The 24046-nt window shown below is 32.0% G+C and overlaps 1 protein-coding gene across 1 annotated transcript; it reads right to left on the bottom strand.

The window, feature by feature from the left end:
* Nucleotides 1-33: 33 nt before the first annotated feature.
* LOC133329024 (rap guanine nucleotide exchange factor 2-like) lies at nt 34-22066 on the bottom strand (the record flags this gene model as incomplete). The annotated part of the gene is made up of 3 exons (XM_061537522.1): nt 22032-22066; nt 18847-19047; nt 34-1828 (listed from the first exon to the last, which is right to left on the bottom strand). Coding segments are annotated over exons 1-3 (2026 nt in total), but the record flags the coding sequence as incomplete, so codon positions are not given.
* Nucleotides 22067-24046: the final 1980 nt, after the last annotated feature.

The raw sequence follows: 24046 nt of genomic DNA, 5'->3' as shown, positions 1-24046 counted from the left end.
TGCTAAGGCTCCCCGATTTATGCTTTTCAGAACATGCCACATTGAGTAGAGCATCACTGCTGTCATTTAAATTCGAGGCCTGCAGCCCGGTGACATTTTTGTGTAACAAATTCATTTTGGCCAAGGCTTTTTGTAGTCTACGTTTGGGCGCCAGGGTCATGAAACCTCCACCTTTGGAATCGGCACCTCCTCCGCCACCACCATTACCCTGCATGCCACCATTGGGATCTTTCTTCCCAGAGGCATTTACCGATTGCAATAAATTGTTCATGAAATTCGAAGCCATGTTACCCGAAGACTGGACCGGTGTACCCGGACTTGGTAGGCCTCTATCCGTTTGATCTTCCCCAGAATGTAGCAACATATCCACCGAACTTAGGCGCACAATGTGTGCCCTATTTGCCGCCGCCGTCATATCATCTGTGGTTGAATCCGCCCTACCATGTAGCTTGGCCACATCATTGGCACATATCCTTCGAGGACTACGCAGCGATTTAGAACCCAATGCTGCCATATTTCCATTAGCCGATCCCATACCACCTGCACCACCACTCGTACTCATCTCCACAGCCTGCATCATTTCTTTGAAACCCAGCAGATTACTCTTCACCGTTATACTTAAATGTGTCGAACCCATAAGGATCTCCAGGGCTCGCTTACTCGTAACATGTTCAAAACTTTGACCATTCACTTCGTGAATTTGATCGCCACGCTTCAGTCCGGCTTCTTGGGCCTTGGAATCCTTTTCGACATGTGAAATATAAATGCCACAGCCTCCGGTGGGTACACAGGCTCCACGCATTTCATAGCCTCCAATTATGGTAAAATTCAGCGATTCATCGCGTGAGGAACGTGTCAGGGTACACGAACGATTGCGGGCCTTTGCCGCACAGGCAATGTGCAGTAGCCGCAATTGACTTAGCAGATTTTTTCGAGCCAAACCCGCTTCAAATATTTCCAAAAATTCCATCATTTCATGATCGGCCTCGAAGTCCGTAAAATGATTGTTGACCCACAGCAAAACCACGCGGGTGACACGATCTCGGATCTCTTGGGCTGTGGCATGACTGGCAAATTTTCCTGGTACCGACTCGACACCATTGACATCGGCCTCAAACCAATTCAGCAACTTTTGGGTGACTTCTTGAGAATTTTTAATAAAAATCCGATGGGTCAATAGAAAATCTTCGACATAAAAGGGATCGGTCATCGAATTCTCCTCCACCAATTGTTGTAGCAAACGTTCGGGAGTACCTCTTATCACCACATGGCCCCTCTTGGCATTTCCTGCCGAACTTTGGGCCGTTGCACTACCACCCGCTCCAGTGCCATCATTACTACCAATCTGCCTCAGCTCTGTGACCATAACCACGCGACCCTCTTCATCCTCATGTCGCCGCGTATTCTCCTCACCCTGATGCTGTATGCGATAATAATCCGTCTGGGTGATACACACAAACTGACAATCATCACATTTGGTGCGCATAACACCCTTATGATAGAGTTTATCCATTGTGGGTAGGATGCCAAAGGAATCGCCAACCTGCAATTCTTCACGTTCGCCATTGGCATGTTCAATTTCGACCACACCGTTAATTAGCACGGACCATGAATCCAATTCTTCGCCATCGGACATAACCACTGTTCCCGCTTTGTCGACCACGGCAAAGACCATAACGGAACACAGCGCTCGCCGTACGGCCAATGTAATATTTGTAAAGGCCTTAAGGCCCTGCGTAAATTCGAGCAGAATTTCAACATCTTCTTCGGTTCGCTCGGAGGGATCTTTTTCCAAACAATCACGTACGGCATCGCGGACATTGAGACTCTGGAAAAGGGGAAGGAAAAATAGAAGACGATTAGTAAAATAAGAAAAAAATATAAAAATTAGATTTTTTATTTTTATAAATAAAAAACCGGTTATTTCAGAGATCCGATCCAAGAGAGAATTAAAAATAAAATCAAAAATTTATTTTTACCTCCAAATGATAAAACTTGAGCTAAAATTTGAATATTTCTACAACTGCGATTTTTACCGATTTTTTCCGTTTCCGTTTCGAAGCGGTTTTGATAAAAATAATAACCGAGTTTTCCAGTACCGCTTCAAAACATACAAAATTTTGTTGGAATGAATAGATAATTAAATTGAAAGGGTTTAAAAAAAGTTCGAACCGGTTTTGATAAATACTGAAAACCGGGTTTTTTCAGAACCGGTTCAAAATATTCGAAAATTTAATAGAATAAAGAGATAAATAAATTTGCATATTGTTTTAAAGGATTTAAAAAAAAAGTTCTAACCGGTTTTGATAAAAATGAAAACCGGGGTTTTTTCAGAACCACTTCAAAACATCCGAAATTGTGATTGAATGTATTGCTAATTCAATTTTGAATTAAGATATATGAATTTTACTATTGTTTTAAATGCTTTCAAAAACCGCTTCGAACCGGTTTTGATGAAAATTAAAACCGGATTTATTTCCAGAACCATTTCAAAAACACCTAAATTTTAATTGAATGAATTATCTATTGAAATTAAATAATTATAAAACCCGTTCGAACCGGTTTTGATAAAAACAAAAACCGGATTTTTTTCAGAACCGCTTCAAAATATCACAAATTTTGATAAAATGTATAGCTAAATAAATTTTAAATGAAGACTTGCAAAATATTTTTTTGCAAAATAATTTTTTGACCCTGAATGATAAAACTTGAGCTTAAATATAAATTTTACTTAAATTCCTATTTTTTCGAACCGGTTTTGATAGAAATGAAAACCGGGTTTTTTTTGGAACCGCTTCAAAATATCCAAAAATTGTATGAAATAAACGATTGAAATGAATTTTGTAACATTTTCTGTAATTAAAATTGATTTTTAAAACCCCCTATAACCGGTTTTATACTGTTTTTATATTAAAACCCGGTTTATTTTAGAAATCGGGTGGGTCGTCCAAGAGAGAATTTAAAAAAATTACAAAAATAATTGTTTACCCCTAAATGATAAAACATTTTATAAACTTCCTATTTTTTCGAACCGGTTTTTATGGAAATGAAAACCGGGTTTTTTCGGAACCGGTTCAAAATTTGATGAAATAAAATACACGACTTTTTATTTGAAATGAATATTGTAACATTTTCCGTAATTAAAATTGATTTTTAAACCGGGTTTTGACACCGTTTTTATAATGAAAACCCGGATTTCTAAAGTCATGTAGTCCAAGAGAGAAATTAAAAAAATTACAAAAAATATTTTTTTTTGCCCCTAAATGTTAAAACATTTTATAAAATTCCTTTTTTTCGAACCGGTTTTGATGGAAATAAAAACCGGGTTTTTTGGAACCGGTTCAAAATATCCAAATATTTTATGAAATGAAATAAATGCACGACTTTTATTTGAAATGAATTCTGTAAGATTTTCTGCAATTAAAATATAGTTTTAAACCGGGTTTTGATATTGTATTTATAATGAAAACTCGAGTTTTTAAAGTCAGGTCGTCCAAGAGAAAAATTAAAAAAAATTACAAAAAATATTTTTTTCTGTCCCTAAATGTTAAAACATTTTATAAAATTCCTATTTTTTCGAACCGGTTTTGATGGAAATGAAAACCGGTTTTTTTGGAACCGGTTCAAAATATCCAAAAAATTTTATGAAATAAAATAAATACGCGATTTGAAATGAATTATGTAACATTTTCTGTAATTAAAATTGATTTCTATACCGGGTGTTGATACCATTTTTATAATGAAAAACCGGATTTCTAAAGTCATGTCGTCCAAGACAGAAATTAAAAAAAAAAAAAAAAAAAACAAAACAAAACATATTTTTTTTTGCCCCTAAATGTTAAAACATTTTATAAAATTCCTTTTTTGAACCGGTTTTGATGGAAATAAAAACCGGTTTTTTATTGGAACCGGTTCAAAATATCCAAATTTTTTTTTGGAATAAATAGATAATTAAATTCAACGGGCGTGATTTTTGAATATTTCTTCGAGGTCCCTCAAATCCCCACCTTTGATGGCTACCAAAAAAATATTTTTAAAAAAAATGGACGAATATGTCGGCCACTCAAGAAATATTTTTTTTGTTTTGAGTCCATTTTCACTTTTTTGTTTTTTTTTTTTTTTTTTTTTTGCAATATTAAACATCTGCTTATCACAACAATTAGTGGCATATTTTTTGCACTCCAACAAATTGCAGTAATTTCAAAAATATTTATGATTTTTTTTTTTTTTGTGGAAACTTTTGTTGTTGTTATTTTTATTTATATAATGTCTGAACAAGCTGCTGTTTAAAAATGCCCATTAAGCGAGGAGGGAGCTTGAACCTGTTACAGATGCTGTGTTTAAAAAAATTGTACATCTAGAGCTTAGAGAAGACGGTTGTGGGGAAATGATGACTTTTTTCTTCTTTGTTTTCTCCTCTCCTAACTTCCTCTTATTTGTCTATATTTCATGTGAAAAATGTTCATGACACAATGGACGACACACAGACAAATCATCAACAATTTCCGAAAAAAACAACATCATTGAGCTGATGACGAAGACTGTGAAGAGCTAGCAACACCAACAGGCGATCTGCAGCAACAGTGGTACATCATAAATGTCAGCAAGCTGTAGGTTGGTGGCTTAGAGGTCCGTCCGCACATTATGTTATAAATAAAACAACAACAACAGAAGTAACATAAAAAAATAATAATCTCATAATAAAAACATTATTGTTGTTGGTCGGTCGTTCGACTGCGCCAATCAACCAAACCTGCCTGTCATACAAGTCAGCCAGCCAGCCAACACCAAGATTAACCTAAAGTGGGACAATGAACGTAACAAAAAATAATAATAAAATAAAAACATAGTAACTGTATTAAACATATGTAGGTAGACGAGAGGTATATGGAGAACAAAAAAAAAAAATATGGAAACAACAACAAAAACTCTAAGAAACATAAACCACGCACAAAAGCTCTGGCGGTAACTGTCATGTGAACGAACGTCGTCACACCGTCATTGCTGAATGAGTTCTCGCGGCCACACCAAATAAGGCGTTAGGTTCGGTGGCAATTACCACTGTCGTGTAAGAAAAATCGCCTATTTATGTTCGGCGATTAAAAAAAATTCAGTTGTAGTTGTTGTAATTTTTTTCTTTACATTTATCAATGAAGCCCATACACAGATATGAAATCTATGAATTTGTTCTTGTTTTCGATATGAATGGAAAGCTGCATAGAATTGCAGGAGAACTACGGCATTGGGAAATGGGGTGGGAGTCTAAAATACGAAAACAAAAATGAAAAAAAAAAAAATATTTTAATTTGAATTTAATTTTTTTTGAGTAACCATTCAAGGCCCTAATTTTTTTTAAAATAATATAAACGTGAATTTTTATACCCTCCACCATAGTATGGAGGGTATATTAATTTTGTTTTTCCGTTTGTAACTCATCGAAATAATCATTTTCGATCCAATAAAGTATATATATATATATATATATATTCCTGAAACGGTTTTGATGAAAATATAAACCCTTTTTTTTTCAGAACAGCCATACCTAACCCTTGAAATGCACCGAAGAATTTAAAAAAAAAATTACAAAAAATAATTGTTTGCCACTATAAATGATAAAACATTTTATAAAATTCCTATTTTTTCGAACCGGTTTTGATAACCGGTTTTTTTGAACCGGTTCAAAATACATAAATACATGACTTTTTATTTGAAATAAATTTTGTAACATTTTCTGAAATTAAAATTGATTTTTAGAAATCGCGCGAACCGGTTTTGATACAGTTTTTACAATGAAAAACCAGTTTATTTTAAAAGTCGGGTGGATCGTCCAAGAGAGAATTTAAAAAAAAATACAAAAAATAATTGTTTGCCCCTATAAATGATAAAACATTTTATAAAATTCCTATTTTTTCGAACCGGTTTTGATGGAAATGATAACCGGTTTTTTTGGAACCGGTTCAAAAAATCCAAAAATTTTATGAAATAAAATAAATACATGACTTTTTATTTGAAATGAATTTTGTAACATTTTCTGTAATTAAAATTGATTTTTAAACCGGGTTTTGATACTGTTTTTATAATGAAAAACCGGGGTTTTAAAGCCAGGTCATCCTAGAGAGAATTAAAAAAAAATTACAAAAAATAATTGTTTGCCCCCAAATGATAAAACATTTTATAAAATTCCTATTTTTTCGAACCGGTTTTGATGGAAATGATAACCGGTTTTTTTGGAACCGGTTCAAAATATCCAAAAATTTTATGAAATAAAATAAATACATTACTTTTTATTTGAAATTAATTTTGTAACATTTTCTGCAATTAAAATTGATTTTTAAACCGGGTTTTGATACTGTTTTTATAACGAAAAACCAGGTTTTTAAAGCCAGGTCATCCAAGAGAGAATTAAAAAAAAAATTGTTTGCCCCTATAAATGATAAAACATTTTATAAAATTCCTATTTTTTCGAACCGGTTTTGATGGAAATGATAACCGGTTTTTTTGGAACCGGTTCAAAATATCCAAAAATTTTATAAAATAAAATAAATACACTACTTTTTATTTGAAATTAATTTTGTAACATTTTTTGTAATTAAAATTGATTTTTAAACCGGGTTTTGATACTGTTTTTATAACGAAAGCCCGGGTTTTTAAAACCAGGTCATCCTAGAGAGAATTAAAAAAAAATTACAAAAAATAATTGTTTGCCTCTATAAATGATAAAACATTTTATAAAATTCCTATTTTTTCGAACCGGTTTTGTTGAAAATAAAAACCGGTTTTTTGGAACCGGTTCAAAAAATCCAAAAATTTTACGAAATAAAATAAATACACGACTTTTTATTTGAAATTAATTTTGTAACATTTTCTGTAATTAAAATTGATTTTTAAACCGGGTTAGAATTTAATTTTTTTTTTTTTTTGAGTAACCATTCAAGACCCTAATTTTTTAAAAATATTTTTTTCGAGGCCCATTAATTAACGTGGATTTTTATACCCTCTACCATAGTATGGACGGTATATTAAGTTTGTTTTTCCATTTGTAACTCATCGAAATAATCATTTCCGAACCTATAAAGTATATATGTTCCTGATCAGCGTAAAATTCTATGACGATATAGCCATGTCCGTCTGCCTGTCTGTTGTAATCACTCTAGCCTCTAAACGAATTTAGATAAATCGCCAAAATTGTACATAGGGTCTTTTGTCTGCAGACAGGTCAAGTTCGAAGATGGGCTATATCGGTCCACGTTTAGGCATAACTACCACATAAGGGTACCCTCCCAATTTTCGGAATTTTGGGATTCTTGAGCGCTTTTTTCAACCGAATTCGTTGATATTTGGTACATTGAGTTCTTGTTGGGTACCAAATATCTCCACTAAAAATTATAAATATAGGTCCATTTTTTCTGGTAGCCCCCATATAAGGGTACCCCCCAATTTTCGGTATTTTGAGGTTCTTGAGCGCGTTTTTCCACCAAATTCGCCGAAATTTGATATTATGTAATCGTATATGGTAACAAATCTTCCTACGAAAAAGTTATTAAGATCCAACCCCCTTTTAGGGGTAGTCCCCATTCAATCCCCTTTTTATACCCTTCACCACACTGTGGTGCTACAGGGTATTATGTATTTGTGCATATGTTTGTAACAGGGAAAAGGAAACGAGATAGACACATGGTTCCTTTAGAGAATATGCATAGAATCACTTTCTAAGTCGATTTATGCATGTCCGTCCGTCTGTTAAATTGTAAACAAAGTACAGGTCGCATTTATGATTCGAATTGGGTGAAATTTGGCACAGCTCATTTATTTGGCCCAAGGACGAACCCTATTGAACTTGGGAAAAATCGGTTAAGATTTAGATATAGCTCCCATATATTTTCATCCGATTTAAGGTAAATGGTGTACCAAAGTCCCTATATATCTTTCGATTTGCACGAAATTTGGCACAGCCTACTGAATTAGGTCTAGAATGATGTGTGTTAAGTTTCCTGAAAATCGGTTCAGATTTAGATATAGCTCCCATATATATATTCGTCCGATTTAATGTAAATGGTGTACCAAAGTCCTTAAATATCTTTTGATTTGCACGAAATTTGGTACAGCGTAATGACATAGGTCTAGAATGATGTGTGTTAAGTTTCCTGAAAATCGGTTCAGATTTAGATATAGCTCCCATACATATTTTCGTCCGATTTAAGGTAAATGGTGTACCAAAGTCCTTAAATATCTTTCGATTTGCACGAAATTTGGCACAGCGTACTGAATTTGGTCTAGAATGATGTGTGTTAAGTTTCCTGAAAGTCGGTCAAGATTTAGATATAGCTCCCATATATATATATATATATATATTCGTCCGATTTAAAGTAAATGGTCCCTATATATATTCCAATTTGCACGAAATTTGGCACAGTCTACTGAATTAGGTCTAGAATCATGTGTGTTAAGTTTCGTGAAAATCGGTCCAGTTTTAGATATAGCTCCCATATATATTTTCGTCCGATTTAATGTAAATGGTATACCAAAGTCCCTACATATCGTTCGATTTTCACGAAATTGGTCACAGCATACTAAATTAGGTCTAGAATGATGTGTGTTAAGTTTCGTGAAAATCGGCCAAGATTTAGATATATCTCCCATATATATTTTCGTCCGATTTAGGGTAAATGGTGCACCAAAGTCCTTAAATATCTTTCGATTTGCACGAAATTTGGCACAGCGTACTAAGGTAAGTCTAGAATGATGTCTGCTAAGCTTCGTAAAAATCGGTTCAGATATATAGTTTTGGGATAAAAATCCAAGTGCGGATTTTATAAAAATATTTTTTCAATGACAATTTTTAAAAAAAAATTACTCCTCATATTTTTTTTCCAAACAACTTTATTATGTTTTATCTAAGCTAATTGCCATAATTTACCTAATTTGAACAATAAAATTAGAGTTCTGAAAAAAAACAATTATTTAATTGAAAACATTTAAGATAATTTCCTTTATCTATTTAAAAACAAAATAGACACTTGACTATCAATTACAAGACCTAAACGAAATTAAATTTTCACAGAAATGCAAAAAAAAAATAGAATTTAGAACGTCAATCTATTGTTATTCTATTCTTGAATGGCGTTGAAAACCGGTGTCCGACAACATAGTACAAGATATCCCCTGCCAACATTCTCCCTCCTCCCCTGCTGACCATGCAAATTTTACACACCCATGACGGCGACGCTATATTGTCTACAACAAGTAGCTGGCTGTGACTAGGGCATAGTAATAAAAACAACAACCACGACATTATACCGCGGTGGCTGGCTATATGTCAGACAATCAAATGTCCGTCCGTCCATATGCATTAGAGAATACAAAAAAATTCAAATCTGTGAAATTAGACAGACCCACCGAAAAAAAAGTAGTGACGACGTTTGTCACACAGACCCAGGCCACAGGGTCTCGCGCAAAACCATTTTTTACAACAGCACGAAAAACAAACAATTCGAAATCACCACCAACCCACCGAACGAACGAGCGAGCGAATGTCGGACTCTATGGGTAGACTAATTTAAATAAGCTTGACAAACAGCAACACATAATGGTAAAATAGAAAGTTTAAACAATTTCAGTAGACAGACATCGACCGCAACGCCGCACAATGCAAAACAATAAAACAGAGGAACCTAACAAAAGACCCACTAATAGAAAAAGGCAAATCGAAAAATAAACAAACTATTAAAAAATAAATAGAGACACCATGAGAAAAAAAGAAACACACAGATACACAAAGCAGAGCTGAGCGCATAATAACAATCGCTCGCTTAGCGGTACGCTAATAAATAGGCTGTCGTCAGAGGACAAAAGGGTTATTGAGGTTATTCAGGCCCATAAATCAAAGGCGATGAACCCCCCCAGATGGGAAAAATGTTGAAATAAAATTTTGACAACAAAAAACCAAAAAATCAATTCACAATGTTTTTATTTAAAACCCACAAAAACAAAAAAGGAAAACATAGCGGAATTATTTTATAAAAATATTTCTTTCAACAAATATTTTTAAAAAAGTCCGCAATTGGATTTTTGTTCCAAAAAGTACTTTTAAACCATATGATACCCTACACAACTACCACAGAACTCTAACATTTTCTTTCTCGTGATATTTGCACCCTCTTGTCAGATTAGAGGCCAACAGCACCTCTTCCTTACACATGACTAATATTCAGTACAGTCCTTCTAATTACTTGTCTAGATTGTCTTCACGGTGGATTGTGTTGTAATGTTCGGCTTTCAATTGTGGCCTATAGATAGATTCGAAATAAAAACAAGTTTTCGGTCCACTTCATCCCAACATTATTATCATAACTGGATCCTCATGTAAAATTGGTTCAGATTTAGATATAGCTCCCATACATATTTTCGTCCGATTTAAGGTAAATGTTGTACCAAAGTCCCTATATATCTTTCGATTTGCACGAAATTTGGCACAGCATACTGAATTAGGTCTAGAATGATGTGTGTTAAGTTTCGTAAAAATCGGTCCAGATTTAGATATAACTCCCATATATATTTTCGTCAAAGCAATCAGCGATATATTTGCGCCCTCTAGTGTGGTAATGGGTTACTAAATAATATCCGAGTGCATACACCGATGTAATTGGTCAATTTAAAGGTCAACCACTCCCCTTTGATATACTATGAACTTCTCGGGTCTATATTCTTCAGGGGTAAATATATACGCCATAGAATACAAATTTTGTCATTTTTCACTCAAAAGTCAGGGTCCATTTGACCGATCTTTATCGAAACAGGCATGCTTATTCTTTGGTCCACCATGTAAAAATTCACGATGTTTCGGCCATAGTTGCGGCCTTTGGGGCCAACAGAAAATCAGACAAAAATAAAGTTTTTGGTCCATTTCATCCTCTAAATATTAACCGATCTTTACCAAAAACAATAGGGGTCTTCATTGGCCAAAACCCACCCTACATGCAAAATTTCGTGATGATTGGTCCATAACGGTAGCCTGTAGCGAGTTTACAAATTATAATGGACAGACGGACGGACACACATGTCTAGATCGACTCAGCTAGTCGAGATATGACGATCGGTATGCTTAAAAGTGGGTCTAGGACCAATATTTCGCGGCGTCATAAACTCTTGAGGCTGCACAAATCTATAATACCCTGACAACATAATTGTGTAGGGTATGAAAATCCACGCCTATTGATCGACCTTAAAAAATATTTTTAAAAAATCCACGCCTATTTATGGACCTCAAAAAATATTTTTAAAAAATCCACGCCTTTGATAGTTACCAAAAAAATAGTTTTTAAAATATCCACGCCTTTGATGGTTACCAAAAAAATATTTTTAAAATTCCACGCCTTTGAGGGTTACCAAAATTTTTTTATATTTTTAAAAAATCCACGCCTTTTGATGGTCCTTAAAGAATAATTTTAACTCAAAAAAAATATATATTTTTTTTTAAATTTCACACTTAATTTATTGTTTTATTAATTCTAGAATAATTTAGAGAACTTCCAAATTTGTTTTTTCAATTTCTTTTGGTATTTCAACAAAACCCCCCACACAGTGTTCTTTTGCCTTTTAAGCAAACGAGTCAATGCCTTATTCTAACAAATCCAAATATGCAATTTTGGAAAAGTGTGTGATAATTTCATTTTTTTATAATAAAAAAATCTCCGTTAGGCGGGTTAAAAAATTCATAAATAATTTTTTTTTTTCATTTGCAAATATTTGAAAAAAAGCAATTAACAAAAAAGTTAAGTCCGGCAAGGTGGTACCCTCCTCCATCATGAGATGAAAATTAAATTAAAAAAAATCGATCGGCACTTCTACTTGCAGGCCTTATCATGGTAACAGTATGGTAGAAAAATTTGACACCCATAGGAATCCAAAATATAAAATTCTAGGACAATTCGGCTGAAATACGTGATTAAAAATCCTTAAAATACCCAAAATTGTCGGTATACTCTACCATGGGGACTACACCAAAACGTGGAGCGTAATTGATAATTTTTGGTGGACAAAATTTGACACTTAATAATAGAACAAAATATCATATTATAGCCAATTTGGTCGAAAAACGAGGATCTACCATTATATAGGATCTACCCCGAAATTTTTGTCAAAGTTGATAGATTTTGTTAAGAATATGTTTTACCCAATAAGAACGCAAAATACTAAATTACACTCAATTCTCTTGAAATCGTACCCAAACTCCCGTAAATGCCAAAATTCGGAGGGTACCTTTCAATGGAGGCTACCCTAAAAGTTGAGCAAAATTTGTGCATAAAGACTTGGTACACAATGACAACCCGAAATATCAAAACAGAGTCAATTCGCTAAAAAAAACCGAACCCAATATCTCCAAAATTCCGAATATTTGAGTTGATTATTATATGGCGGCTATACCAAAACGTTGGCCAATACATTCCATTTTCAACACCAAACATCCTAAGATTAGTAGCAATGTATGTGCAAATTTTCATAGTTCTATCTTGACACCAATGTACAAAATAGTACGATAGCGGTGATTGCTAAACACGTTTTCTCTTTTTCTCTATTTTCGTCAGCCATTTTTGATGACGATCTCTTAGTTACGCTCTCAAATATTTAATCTTAATTTAGTTCTGTTCAACACTGATCTTAAATATTGCAAGATCTATTGTGATTTCATCACCCTCTTTGGCTTTCTTTTCATTCTCCAAAATTCTCTCTCTCTCTCTCTCTCTCTCCTAAAAAATTATTTTTAACATTCTATATCAGTATTGGGCAAAATTAAATTGAGAGCGAGTGTCTGCGAGGGTAACTGGGAATTCACCATTAAAAACGACTGACGTAAAGAGAAAGAAGGAGAAAATGTGTTTACCCATCGACCCTCAGTTACGGTAGCGTATATGGGTAAGCATGCCTGTTCTATATATCTTATATTTATACCCTTCACCACACTGTGGTACAGGGTATTATGTCTTTGTGCATATGTTTGTAACAGGCAAAAGGAAACGAGATAGACACATGGTTCCTTTTGAGAATATGCATAGAATCACTTTCTAAGTCGATTTAAGCATGTCCGTCCGTCCGTCCGTCTGTCTGTCCGTCTGTCTGTCTGTCCGTCCGTCTGTCTGTCCATGTTAAATTGTAAACAAAGTACAGGTCGCATTTATGATACGAATTGGATGAAATTTGGCATAGGTCACTTATTCGGCCCAAGGACGAACCCTATTGAAATTGGGAAAAATCGGTTCAGATTTAGATATAGCTCCCATATATATATTTAACCGATTTAATGTAAACGGTCCCTATATATCTTTCGATTTGCACGAAATTTGGTACAGCGTAATCATTTAAGTCTAGAATGATGTCTGCCAAGTTTCGTGAAAATCGGTCCAGATTTAGATATAGCTCCCATATATAGTTTCGTCCGATTTCATGTAAATGGTGCCCCAAAGTCCCTATATATATTTCGATTTGCACGAAAATTGGCATAACGTATTAAATTAAGCCTAGAGTGATGTCTGCCAAGTTTCGAGAAAATCGGTTCAGATTTAGATATAGCTCCCATATATAGTTTCGTCCGATTTCATGTAAATGGTGCCCCAAAGTCCCTATATATCTTTCGATTTGCACGAAATTTGGCATAACGTATTAAATTAAGCCTAGAGTGATGTCTGCCAAGTTTCGAGAAAATCGGTTCAGATTTAGATATAGCTCCCATATATAGTTTCGTCCGATTTCATGTAAATGGTGCCCCAAAGTCCCTATATAGACTTCGATTTGCTCGAAATTTGGCATAGCGAAATGGATTAGGTCTAGATTGATGTGTGTTAAGTTTGCTGAAAATCGGTTCAGATTTAGATATAGCTCCCATATATATTTGCGTCCGATTTAAGGTAAATGGAGTACCAAAGTCCCTATATATCTTTCGATTTGCACGAAATTTGGCATAACGTATTAAATTAAGCCTAGAGTGATGTCTGCCAAGTTTCGAGAAAATCGGTTCAGATTTAGATATAGCTCCCATATATAGTTTCGTCCGATTTCATGTAAATGGTGCCCCAAATTCCCTATATATCTTTCGATTTGCACGAAATTTGGCATAACGTATTAAATTAAGCCTTGAGTGATGTTTGCGAAGTTTCGAGAAAATCGGTTCAGATTTAGATATAGCTCCATATATAGTTTCGTCCGATTTGATGTAAATGGTGCCCCAAAGTCCCTATATATCCTTCGATTTGCTCGAAATTTGGCATAGCGAAATGGATTAGGTCTAGATTTATGTGTGTTAAGTTTGCTGAAAATCGGTTCAGATTTAGATATAGCTCCCATATATATTTTCGTCCGATTTAAGGTAAATGGTGTACCAAAGTCCCTATATATCCTTCGATTTGCACGAAATTTGGCATATCGTACTTAATTAAGTCTAGAATAGTGCACGTTAAGTTTCTCGAAAATCGGTTTGGATTTAAATATAGCTCCTATATAAATTTTCGTCCGATTTAATGTAAATAGTGTACCGAAGTCCCTATACATATTTCGATTTGCACAAAATTTGGCATAGTGTACTAAAATGAGTCTGGAGATTTAAGTGAAATGAGATTTATATATAGCTCCTATATATTTTTGCTTCCGATTTTATGTAAATTGTGCACTAAAGACCCAAAGTTTGTCCGATTGCCACACAATTATGTACAATACAGAAGTTAATATAAGATAATCTCTGCCATTCTCATTGAAATCGGTTCAGATTTTGATATAGCTTCTACATATACATTTTCGTCCAATTTTACACAAAATTGACACAAATTTTGCACAACGTACTAAAGTTTTGAAATTTGGAAAGTGTAGAAATCGGTTCAGATTTTGATAGAGCTTCTATATATATTTTCTGCCGAGTTTTGGTAATTTTGTCCCATTGTAAGAAGCAACCGTATATCTGAACAAATGAAAAATTTAGTATAGGTTGCAGAATTCGACGTCTATTAGCAATCCTCTGTTGAATATACCCAAAGTGGTGAAGGGTATCATATAGTCGGCCCCGCCCGACTTTTCTACTTTCCTTACTGGTTAATATTCCATATGGCCCATATTTGATACCATTATCCCTAGGGATGGTATAAATATCTGTGCCAAATTTCAAAGCTCTAGCTCAAAAATTGTGACCTCCAGCGTAATTTTAAACATGTCATCAGTGCTGCCAGTTAAATTTCATGAAAAATCGTCAATTTTTCAGAAAAAAATCGGCATAATCGGCATTTGTATTTTTAAAAATCGGCAAAAAATCGGCAGCATATAATTTATAAATAAATTAATATTTTTGGTTTATAACAAATCAATATTGTTTATTACATTAATAATTCTGTATAAAAAATAACATAAAAGATTCATTTTTCTACAAAAAATGTAGATTTTTCTAAAATATAGTAATTATTATGTACACTAGTGAGATCTTTCAGAATTACGTATAACACAGTGTGATATTAAAGTCATAAAAATAACTTACAAACTAGTACATATTTTTATTACACATTTTTAGCAATTCATTATCAATTTTGATATTAAAACAATTTGAATTATTTAGTTTGAGGCAATCTTTAGAATAAAGAATCCCTTCCAATGAATCATTCTCAAGTGAACTTCTAATTTTAATTTTTTTAAGGTTTACCTGGCTAAAAATTCGTTCCACATTTGCTGTGGAGTGTGGAAGAACCATAATTCTTTGTACAAATTTAGACAAAATTGGAAAAGCTAAATTGGAGTCCCCACATTTAATTTCGGAAATTTTTTTCCAAAATTTTTTTAAATTATATTCTGCATTTTCAAAAATTTCTTCAAAATTCAGAAAGTTTAACTCCCTAAACTCGGAGTCTAAAGATTGCCTCTCATTTTCAAAAATAAAATCGGGGAATTCTTTTAAAATATCTAGAAAAGAATTATTGCCCTTCTTCATTACTCTTCCAGGATCAATAAGTTTTAAGCATTTAAATGAATTTAAATTAAAATCAAAACGTTTTAATATTTGGTTTTCAATTTCTATATGAAAATTAATGCAAGTGCTAACTATTTTGTCTATGTCATTTTTGGAAAGTTTTGTTTCTGAAACAATATCTTTTGCATATAAACCCAAATATACTTCATCATAAAAAATCATCATCTAAAAATTTGTTCGTGCCCATCAGCGTGACCGTTGTGCCACTAAAGTGGCAATTTTGCCACTTTTTTTCGCCTTTGCTACTTTTGTGATACTTTTTCATTTTGATACAAAATGTGCCACTTTTTGAATTTTTGTGAAACTTTTTGTTACTTTGTGCCACTTTTTTAAAAAAGTACATAAATTAAAGCGATTTTGCATAAAACATAATGATTTGTTTTGTAATATTGTATCAGACGGAGCGATTTTTAACTAGGGGTCGTTTGTAACAGACGGAGCGATTTTTATTTTGATTATTATTATTAGGTCGCATTCGCATTTGTGTGTTGGTCTGTTCCCGTACTGCAAGAATCTACTAGATTTTACTATTTTCTTCGATAACATAAAGGAAAATTCGTTATCGTAGTAAAAAGTAGTAGATTGTTGCAGTACGGGAACAGACCATGTGTGTTTCGATTTGTAGAATTTTCGATTGCTAAGTCCCAATTTAGATTAGGCGAGTTTACTTGCGGCAAGTTTTTGTTTGCAGGAGAGAGGGGCAAGGGGAATAGAAATGGAAAAAATTTGCTCGTACCGACAATTTTCTGGCAATTCGTTTTGTGTGTTTTGTTTGTAGTGTCAGTAATTTGAAATACCAATCCAAAACATTTTCGAACATAACAAAACATGCACAAAATATCAAAATAAAAAAAATTGGTTTGAAACCGAATTGCCTTGTATAGACGCATGAAGCAATTTCAAAAGAGAACGATAAAAATTGCCGCAATTAAACTCGCCTAATCTAAATCAGGACTAATTGTAAATAAGTAATTAAAAAATAAATGTTATGCCATGTACAGACGAGCGTTGTTCGCTCTCTTATTCGTTGTTCGACCCTAAATTATGAAGTAATTACTTAGTTCCCCATACAAAATTGTCTGAGCGAACACCGACTTTTGTACGTTGTTCAATTCGAATCACTCTCTGAATCACCAAGAATTTTGTCCCATCTCTAACAATTGGGAGAATTTATCGAAAATAAATTAATTTTGACAGCATGAACAATTTTTTAAATTTTTCAAACTTTTTCAGTAAAATTGAAAATGATGAATGAAAAGTAACCACAATTCTAGTTTTTATATATGCAGAAGGATGTAAATTTTGTTGTCTACATAATGCAATGTGCATTTCTTTCCCCTTGGTTCTAATTAGCGTACAAAACGAGAAACAAAAGTGGGGAAACCCAAACAAAAATTCTCTCATTTTTTAAATGTGACATTTGAGTTGAGAAAATATAAAAATGTATTGAAAACAACAATATTTTCAGAAAAAATGGAAAACATGAATTAAAAGTTAAGAGATAGGGGTTGATATTATAGTCAGGAGAAAGAGAATTATTTTTTCTATTTAGATCCATATGTGATTCACGCAAATATGTTACAATTTTGGTGTGAAACAAGAAACAAAAAGTTTGAAATAAAAAAACTCTGATGACATGAATTAAGAATAGTGTTGTATGAACGGGTTAATTCATATACGTAATTCTGAGAGCGAACTACGTTGTTCGAATGCCCGTCAGAACATGGCATTATTCAATAACAATATATGGTCTGATCCCGTACTGCAAGAATCTACTACTTTTTACTACGATAACGAATTTTCCTTTATGTTATCGAAGAAAATAGTAAAATCTAGTAGATTCTTGCAGTACGAGAACAGGCCAATAGTATATACCGCTTATATATTGTAAGAATATGTGATTTTATTTAGTTTTTTTCAGTTTACTGTATATTAAAATACACATTAATGAATTATTTGTTATGTTTTATATAGTTTTTTATTAAATAAAAAGTAAAAAAAGTGTGCCACTTTTTGTGACACTTTTTCAGAAGTTATGTGCTACTTTTTTTAAAAAATGATACTTTTTGTGATACTTTTTGAAAATTTTCAGCGGTCACGCTGGTGCCCATGATGTAAAATGTAAACTAGACAGAGTACAATGCTGACAAAAAAATGCAGATATCTAAGCCATTGAAAACGGCTGCGGCGTGTCGCCGATAGTTATAATGATTTAAAGCTGCCAATTTTATATGTTTGTATGGTAACGCCGTATTAAATTAAAAAGTTAGACAATTTGTGTCGATTGTTGAAATATCGGCAATTCTGGGGCAAAAATCGGAAAATCGGCATTTTCCATTTTTAGAGTGAAAAATCGTCAAAATGCCGATAAATCGGCAAATATGGCAGCCCTGCATGTCATCTATTTATTTGCATTGCCAAAACAAAACAGAACACAACAGCTGTCTTTTCAACACTCTCTTCCGGTCACACACAGCAACCCACTTCCTCCCTCTCTCTCTCACTATCTCCCCACATATTATGGATTGTTCATGTTCGTGTCTAATAAAAAGGTAAACAATCATGATATTAATTCTCATTAACGGTTAAACACTCTTTAATAATTCCCTCCCTCCCTCTCTCTCTCTCTCTCTTTATCTCTCACACATAGTAGTATGGAGTGTTCATGTTCGTGTCTAATGAAAAGGTAAACAATAACGATGTTAATTCGCGGTTAACGGTTAAACGCTCCTTCTCTCTCTCTCTCTCTCTCTCTTAACTCATTCTCTCTCTTGGATTACAACAGGAATACCTTATTATTAATATATTGTAAATAAAAAATATAAATATATAAATTTTGTTCTACTTACGTCCATAGATTCGGCCAAATCTTCTTCATCAGAATCCACGGTGGATTCCACCAAACCGGAGAAATCAATCTCCTCACCATCCAGTGATGAACCGTAAACGGATGCCATTGTATCACTGCCACTGTATGCTGAACTTGTATCACTTGAATGTGAACCACGATTGCATTTTTGATGCAATTCTGGCCTAGAGGGTGGTTGATACTGTTGTTGTAACAGTAACAGCAATAACGACAACAACAACAACAGCAAAACACAGCAGCAACACCAACACAATTATAACAGCATAAACAAAACAACAACGCCAAACATGAACGGACAACCGAAACAAAAAATGCACGAACAAACGAGAAGCAGCAGCAGCAAGTGGGTGGGTAACGGCGGCAGGCATTGTCGTCATCATCAAATGAACGGCGTCGTCGTCATCATCGTCACCAACATCGTAGTTAATTGAAAGGAAGAAGAAGAAAATATGCAAGAAAAAAAAACGAAAAATAAAAGAGAGGAAATTAAATTAATATTTACAACAAAAATGTAAGTGTGTAACAAATGTATGTATGTAAAAATATATGTATGTAACAAAATATGTAAAAGAAATAATACGTCTGTTTAATACGTGTTGTGTAGTTGCAATAAAGCGAAAAACGAAGTACATGTGTAATTCCGACTAGCATTCTTTTGTTATTGTTGTTTTTTGTTCATTTCCCCTTAACAATGAATGGATGGATGAATGGAATGAATGGATGGCATGACAGCCATGAAAGAAAATGACAACAACAATAATAATAAAATACCAGAGAGAAATGTGTGAAATTCAATCCAAACATTACACCACCAGTAAATCTGGTGATGGCCAAGGGAAACTGGTATATACAGTGGGCTCCAAATAAAGGTAAATGATGCAAAAAGAGGGATTTTTTCTCGGATTTTAATAAAGAAGTGGTTTCGAGCTATTAAAAAAATGTAAAATAATGGGTGTAAATATCCTAAATCATTCCTAAGCGCCAAATAATGCCATACAATCAATAAACAGTGATGTGGTATGTCTTTTGGTGTAAATGTCGAAAATGTAAAAAATTTCAATTGGAGTTTTTTTTTGTTGGTTGTAAAATTCACAGTTTTCCCAAACTTTAATATAAACCAAAAAAATAATTAATCAGTGATGGTATGGTATGGTGTCGATGTCAAAAATGTCACTTGCATGATTTTAATGGGCGTAAATTATATAATGGTGGGTGTAATCTTCTAAAATCACTTATAATATTTAGCCAATGTAATATGTTAAAACAATCAGTGATGGCCATGTCTTTTGGTGTAAATGTCGAAAATGTAAAAAAATGTCATGTTGGTTGTAAACTAAAAAAATCGTAATTTTAATATGAAATCAAAAATTAACTAATTATTGAGGGTGTGCCATTTGGTATAAATGTCAAACAGGTCACATTCACAATTTTAATGGGTGTAAACCCTGAAATGATGGTAGTAAATTCTCACAATATTTTCTAAAGTGGAAATAATTGTAAATAACGATGTTTATGATAAATTACATGAAATTATTCAAGAATGTACAAATGTCGTAAAGGTCGTATTCATGTATTTGATGTTGTAAACCTCTAAAATCTTCCTTAAGTGTAAAATTAGTACGAAAATGCCAAAAATGACCACATAATAGAAATTATTAATCATGTCGTAAATGTCGCAAACGTCGTATAGACACTTTTAGTGGGTGTAAACTCTAAAGATGTGTGTATTGACCTAAAGTAAAGTCTTAAACATTTAACATTTGTGACGAAATGCAAATGTAAAATACTAATTTTGGATGGTTGTAAATTATGAAAATGGCATTCAACATGAAAGAATTACGAATAATGTCAAAATTGACAAATTCCATGGACTACTGAAAAATGTACAAATGTCGTAAACGTCGTATTCATGTATTTGTTGGTTGTAAAACTCTGAAATTTTTCTTACGTGTGAAATAAGTGCGAACATTTTATAAGTGACTACATAATATAAATTATTAATGATGTCGTAAATGTCTCAAACGTCGTACAGACAGTTTTAGTGGGTGTAAACCTCAAAAATTTTACCTTTCTTTGTAATAGGTATTAGAAATGTATAAATGTTCACTCAATACAATTGTTCATCTATGCTGCAAATGTAGAAAATGTAAAATACTCCAGTTTTGTGGTTGTAAATCTTTATTCAATGGATGTAAACTCTTGAAACCATGTATTATTTCAAATTAAGCTACAAAAAGGCAAAAATGTGATATATTTTGTATTTTCGAAAATGTCGTAAACCTCGTACACAACTTTTTGAGGGTTGTAAACTTAAAAAATTGTCTCCAACATTGAAATAAATTCGAAAGATTACATATTTGACCAAATAAGTTATTTTTTAAAAAAGTGTACGTATCGTGAATGTCATAAACACCTCATTCATGCTTGTAAACCTGTATTTAATGGGTATAAACCTGTATTCAATGGGTGTAAACACTGGAACGATGTATTATTTCAAATTGTGCTATAAAAAGCGAAAAATGCGAAATATTTTGTATTGTCGAAAACCTCCTACACAACTTTTTAAAGGTTGTAAACTTAGAAAATTGACTCCTATATTAGAATAACTTTGAAAAATTACATATTTGATTAAATAAGATATTTTGTAAAAAAGTGTAGGTGTCGTAAATGTCGTAACCACCTACTTTATGGTTGTAAACCTGTATTCAATGGGTGTAAATCCTTGGAACGATGTATTATTTCAAATTGAGCTATAAAAAGCGAAAAATGCGAAAGATTCTGTAATGTAAAAAATGTCGTAAACCTCATACACTACTTTTTAAAGGTTGTAAAATAAAAAAATTGTCAAATATTGAAATAACATTGAAAAATTACATATTTGATCAAATAAAATAATTTTTCGTGGAAAGTGTACGTGTCGTAACAGTCGTAAACACCACTATTATGGTAGAAAACCTAGCAAAATGACCCCAGTTCATTAATTTATTATCAATTAAGTGATAATTGTCTACCTAATTGAAATTAACTGAAGTCAACTGTGGTAAATAATGGGTATTCAAAAAGTAATAGTGAAAGAAGGTTGAGCAGGAAAAAAAGAAATACTGGTTTGAATAAACGACAAATTGTGGATTTGTAAAAAGTTATTGTTGTTGTTTTCCTACTTACATGTTGACGTATATGATGATATGGATCCATTAGTTGTTATTATATGTATGTATATATAGAGGCAGGGGCTGTAGCAGCAATAGTTTAGGTCGTCGTATCGCTATCTTCTTTGCTTAGCTAGTTTATGTTGTTTTGGATTTTGCTATGATGATGATAATGATGATGACTTTTTTTCTTCGTAATTTCTTGTTGTTGTTGGGATTTGAAGTAACAATTACATTTGTTGTTGATTTTTTTTATTTTGCAAAATAAATTTTTATTATGTGAAGATACGCTGCTTATTATCGTCGTCGGTTAAAATAAATGTCCTCCTTTTTTTTGCTTGCTGCGAATATTTGTTACACTACTACTGGAAAATTGTTGTGATATGTTTTCTTTTGTTGTTGCATCTGTATGTATGTGGTGTGTGTTTGTTTCTTTGTAAATTTGTTATTTGGCGATTAAATAAATTCTACTTTTGCTTTCATTTCGTTATTTGCCTTGTTGTTGTTTTTGTTGTACAGTGAACGGCACAAAGTGGTTGAAACCATTGTTTCCAAAAACATAAATCCTTAATGGTGACATTTATGCTGTTGTTGTGCAGTATTTTTTAATTATTGGTCACGTTCAAAATGTCAGGAGTGGTATCTGGAAGAAAGATAAGAAATAAATTAAAAATTAGGATATTTGGGCTGATATGCTTTAAGAGAATTTATTCGTACAAAAGTAAAAAAATAAAAAAAAAATTAAAAAAATTTTTTTCCAGCAACAACAACGGAGCGTCAAACTTGTCAGTTTTTTTGCAGCGACGACAATATATATGGATTTATTAAAAATTACATATTTTCAATCACTTCATTGTTTTAAACATATTTTCATAAAATTAAAAAAAATATCCTGTTTTTAATTAAATTTTATTTGACCTTATAAATTTTTTGTTATTGTTTTTTTTATCTAATAAATCGGATCTAAGATTAAAAAAATTAATTTCTTTAAAATTTCTTAAAAAAAATAAACTTCAAAATTTGGATATTTTAGAAATTTCCAAAAATTCACAAATAAAAAAAAATTGTGTAAAAAAAATGTCATTAATAACAATATAATTTTTCAAAACGGTTTTCAAAATTGTTTGATCCAATATGTTAAGTTTTGTTTCCTTTTTTATATTTTAATTTTTTTTATATTTTCATTTTTATTTTTTTTTTTAATTTATTTTTTTATTTTATTTTTTTTTTAATTTTATTTTTTTAAATTTTTTTTAATTTTATTTTTTTAAATTTTTTTAATTTTATTTTTTTTAATTTTATTTTTTTTTAATTTTATTTTTTTTTAATTTTATTTTCTTCTTAATTTTATTTTTTTTTAATTTATTTTTTTTTAATTTTATTTTTTAATAAAAAAAATCTTTGAATTTTTGTTTTTGAGGGACCTTAAGACTCAATATTTTTCAAAAAATATATTTTTGGTAAATGTTAAAAAATAAACAATTTACCATTTTTTAAATTATAAATTAATATTGTTGATATTTTTTCCATTTCAGTTCAAAATTTTAAAGTTTTTGTAAATTTATAACAATTTTGAGAAATTAAAATTTTTAATTTTTTTCATAAAAATTGTTGCAATTTTGTATGTCGATGATTTTTTATACTTCATTTCAAATTTTGGTTAATACGGATTTTTTCAAAAAATTCACAATATAATTCAATTTTTTTTCATCTCAATTATTCACAAATTTTTCCAATAATTTTTTTTTTCATTACCAACAAATATATTTTCTCAAGATTTTTTTTTAATTTTTTGATCCAAAATGTTAAGTCTCTTGTTGCATTTTTTTTTTTTTTTTTTTTTGAGAGACTATAATATGTACTCAATATTTAAACAAAAACTAAATCCATAATTATTTTTTAATTATAAATTTATTTTTGTTAATTTTTTATTGCTGATATTTTTTTTCAATTCCGTTCAAAATTTTGAATTTTTGTAAATTAATAACAATTTGGAGAAATTAAAAATTTAGATTTTTTTTACATTCATAA

Source organism: Musca vetustissima, unplaced genomic scaffold (genome assembly GCF_032173495.1).
Source record: "Musca vetustissima isolate MV318-11 ecotype Yass unplaced genomic scaffold, APGP_CSIRO_Mvet_v1 utg126899, whole genome shotgun sequence".
In the NCBI taxonomy this organism is placed as follows: domain Eukaryota; kingdom Metazoa; phylum Arthropoda; class Insecta; order Diptera; family Muscidae; genus Musca; species Musca vetustissima.
This window is presented reverse-complemented; position numbering and strand designations above follow the sequence as displayed.